The 3,924-nt window shown below is 55.2% G+C and overlaps 1 protein-coding gene across 1 annotated transcript in view; it reads right to left on the bottom strand.

Moving 5' to 3' along the window:
• Window positions 1–3,924, bottom strand: part of MYO18B (myosin XVIIIB) — a 227,650-nt gene that overhangs the window by 210,834 nt on the left and 12,892 nt on the right. The window contains exon 7 of the mRNA XM_007461210.1: window positions 604–802. Coding sequence (XP_007461272.1) covers window positions 604–802 — 199 coding nt within the window. The remainder of the gene's footprint in view (window positions 1–603; window positions 803–3,924) is intronic.

The following is a 3,924-nucleotide window of genomic DNA, read 5'->3' as shown; positions in this document are numbered from 1 at the left end:
CTCGTTCTTTAATGCCCAGCTCAAACACCATTTCCTCAAGGAAGCCCCCCAGCCCCTTCTCTGCGCTCCCTCCGCCTCTCCCCTCCCCAGCTCGGCCAGCAAGTGGTGCAGAGCATTGGAGTCTGGCACAGATGTGCAGCCGAGTCTCTCTTCCGGCTGTCAGCGCCTCCTTGTCTTTGTTTTTTACTTATTGGGTCCTCCGCACAGTCCAGTGGGCTGTGCGCTGCACAAGGACGCCACACCTAAGGGCACAGCATTTCTATCAGATAGCCATAGGCCTGTATGCTTATTAGGATGATGGCTCAGAACGTGGCGGTCAAGCATTTGGTTCTAACAATGTCAATGTGTGATGACTTTTCCACATATGGCAGTGAGTGTCTTAGGCAAGGAGTAGCTGTTTCTAATTCACACAAAAGTACCCAACAGACTAGGGGTGGCCCTGCCCAGAAGCCAGCACAGGGTCTGCACACAGGTGCTCAGTGAACGCTAGCAGAGCGGATATAAGAAAGAGCTGCCCAGCACCCCCTCCGACTCTCCCTTCCCTTCCCCCACGCCACTGCCCCCGCCACGTCCCAGCTGCACGTCACCTGGAGACCACTGTACCTGAGACCCTGCCATCCACACTGCCTGCCATCCCCACCAGGTGCTCCAGGACCTGCTCGCAGCAGGTGGTCTTGCCAGCACCGCTCCGGCCCAGGGCCACGATGCTCTGGTCCCTCTGCTGGCTCAGCAGAGCCCGGTACGCCCGCTGGGCCAGGGAGCCAACGTGGGCGGGTAGGCCATCCTGGCAGCTCCTGAGCACCTGCAGGAAGATCGCCGGCATCAGCTTTCCCACCCAGCCAGGGCCCAGGGAGCACTCCACAGAGCTCCAACCCAGCCTCAAGCCCAGATCCACGTCCATGCCTCCCATCCTACTCCAGCCTTGTCAGAGATGTCGTGCATTTCTCTGGGGAGAGCCCAGCCTGGAGATCTAGTCCTGCCACGGGCTCGCTGTGAGCCCTTGGGCAGCCTCGGACCCTGCTCTGAGCCTGGCCTCTGCTTCCGCCAATGAGAGGCTTGAACTAGAGCTGCATTAGCTCATGGGGCTCATCTCACTTGCTACACAAAGGACTGGATCGTACCTGTCTGAAATGAAGCAGGTGGATAAAATCGCTCAACTGATTAGTGACGTCTGCCATGGAAACAGGCTAGGGCATGGGGGAATTGGCAGTACGTGTGCTATGTATTTGCTGTAACAGATTTAGATACTGGAAGCCCCTTTGACTTCATTCATTCAACCATCCGTACATTCATTCACTCAGTAAAAAAAAATATTCACTGAGTGTCTACTACGTAGCAGGCACTATCCCAGGCACTGGGGGCACAACACTACTCAAGGCGAATAAAGGAAGTCTCTGCCAACCGTGAGGAGATATCATTATACACCTATTAAGATGGCTAAAAAACCTGTTTTTAATTCTTTTGACACCCTACCAAGTTCTGGTTAAGATGCAGAGCAAGTGGAATTCTCCCACAATGCTACACAATACAGCCACTCTGGAGAACAGCTTGGCAGCCTCTTTTACAGTGATACGTGCACTCGTCACACAACTGAGCAATCCCACTCCTAGGTATTTACCCAAGAGAAATGAACATTTGTGTTCGCCATAAAACCCTCTCTGTCACTGGTTATATTGAGTATGTATTCAAAATCATCAACAAACTAGAAACAACCCAAATGTCCCTCAACTAAAGAACTAAGATAACCAACCACCCTGGTTTTAGCACCGAAAGTCCCTTGTCCCAGAAAAACCATTCCCTCCCACGGAAACCAGGACAACTGGTCCCCCTCTGAACAGATAAACAAAGCTGTGCAATAAAATACAATAGAATAAAAGAACTAACGGCTCACAGCTGCAACAATATGGGTGAATCTCAAATGCGCTGTGCACTGTGATAAGTGGAAGAAGCCGATTCCACAGGTTACACGCTGTACAATTCCATTTACATGACTTTTCAGAAAAGGTAAAACTAGGGGAAAGGGACAAGAACAGATTAGTGGCTGCCAAGGGCGGGACATGGGGGAGGGGCTGGCCACAAGGGTATGAAGAACTTTTGGGGGTGATGGGAACTGTCCTGTAATTGATGGCGGAGACAGTTTCACAACTATACGTGTTTGTCAAAAACTTACAGAAGTGAACACTAAAAAAGGTGACATTAACTGTACGTAAATTATACCTTAATAAACCTGACTTAAGACAAAAAAGCCCTGCCTGTAGAGCTTGCTTTCATTTGGGAGAAGACAGATGATAAAAAACCAACTAATTAAATTATACTGAACGGGAGTCATTTTAAAGCCATGAGCTTGGATGAGATCACCAAGGAAGTGGGTGTTTAAAGAGGGAGAGAGAAGAGGTGTAGGGACAGGGCACCCTGACTTGGAGTGATCAGGGACCAGCAAAGGAGGCTGAGAGGGAGGGCCAGTGGGACAGAAGGAAAACCAGGAGAGCGGAATCCCGGAGCTAAGGAAGGGAGTGATGGCAGGAGGAGGGCAGGACCAGCCCCTGAAGTGCTGCTGAGGGTCAAGTCAGAGGAGACCAGAGAATTGCCCACTGGGCTTGGCAGCATGGAGGTCACTGTGACCTTGACAACTGTCTGCTTAGCGTGGTTTTCAGGGAGAACGGAAGAGGGCGGTGGAGGTAGTGAGGGCAGTGGAAAGGCACCAAAGGGAGCAGGGAAACGGGCCTGGCTGGAGGAGGACCTTGGAAGCCCAGGATGCTAAGTGGGTGACAAGTGGGCTAACGTCCGCCCTCCCAGTGGCTTGGCAGGACCAGGGGCACAAACTCCGGTGTGGCAGCCCTCCCCGAACCCCCAGTCTGGGCTAAGGAGCACCCCCAGTGCACTGTTAGCCCTTCCTACCCCGAGACCCCCAGGAACAGCAATGAGTCCCCATCCTGACACAAAACAAAAGGCTCAGCAGGACCCCAAAGCCGGCAAAGCAGGACAAGCCGCCACACTGGCGGGACACAGCCTAAGGGAGCACAGCGGGCAGAGGGGCCTGAGGTCTGAGCCTCAGAGCCACCTCCCGCTTTGGAAACATAAAGTTCAAGGGCCAGGCTATCCCAATCGTCACCCTTCTCAGGCCTGCAAGGGAACAGGTAAGATTCTGCAGACCCAGGCCCCGCAGTCACACGGAGGTACCCCTGCATGCTTGCACACGGGCACGCTCAAGGGCACACACACCCAACAAACAGCTGCAGAGGCCTCTGCACACAGGTGTGCCCATCTACACCCCACGCAGTCACAGCACACTCACCCCAAAAGAGGCCTGCACCCCCAGGCACGCACCCAGCTCCCAGCCACCCGGCCGGCCCAGACCCCCACTGAGAGAGGCCCCCAGCCCTGCCTTGACCCCTCCTAGCCCATCTTCAAGGTGGCCTCAGTCCCAGCCTCACCGCAGGTCTCTGCTCCCACCTGGTGGCCATCTGAGGAACCAGAGGAGACTCAGCCAAAGACAGAAGGCAGCTGTGGGTGTGGGAGGGAGGCAGCGTGACCTGAGGGGGACCCACGCCCACCGCAGGGTTACAGGGGCTTAGGGGGATCACGGGACTCAAGTTCCTCCTACCAGGGTGGGTCCCAATCCCCACACTTTTAGGCTCTCTGACCCAGGCCGTGTAGCAGACGCCGCAATCGAGGACAGTCACAGTCGTGAGAACTGGGCTTGCGGAGAGACCTGTGACAAACACCCCTCCCAGGGGCCCCTAAGGAACCAGAGCAGGCTCTCTGGGCCTTGGGCTGCAGTAACAGAAGCACAGCCTGCCTGGCAAGGGAGGGGAAAGTGCAGCGTCGCCCTTCCAAGCCCCTGGCCAGAACAGCCAGGATGAGGAGGGGCCTGGATGGCGACCTAAGGGTCGGGGGGGGGGGGGGGGCCGGGGGAGAAAGAAG

The sequence above is a fragment of the Lipotes vexillifer genome, unplaced genomic scaffold, assembly GCF_000442215.2.
Source record: "Lipotes vexillifer unplaced genomic scaffold, Lipotes_vexillifer_v1.1 scaffold691, whole genome shotgun sequence".
Lineage (NCBI taxonomy): Eukaryota > Metazoa > Chordata > Mammalia > Artiodactyla > Lipotidae > Lipotes > Lipotes vexillifer.
The sequence above is the reverse complement of the archived record's forward strand: the minus strand, read 5'-3'. Positions and strand labels throughout refer to the sequence as shown.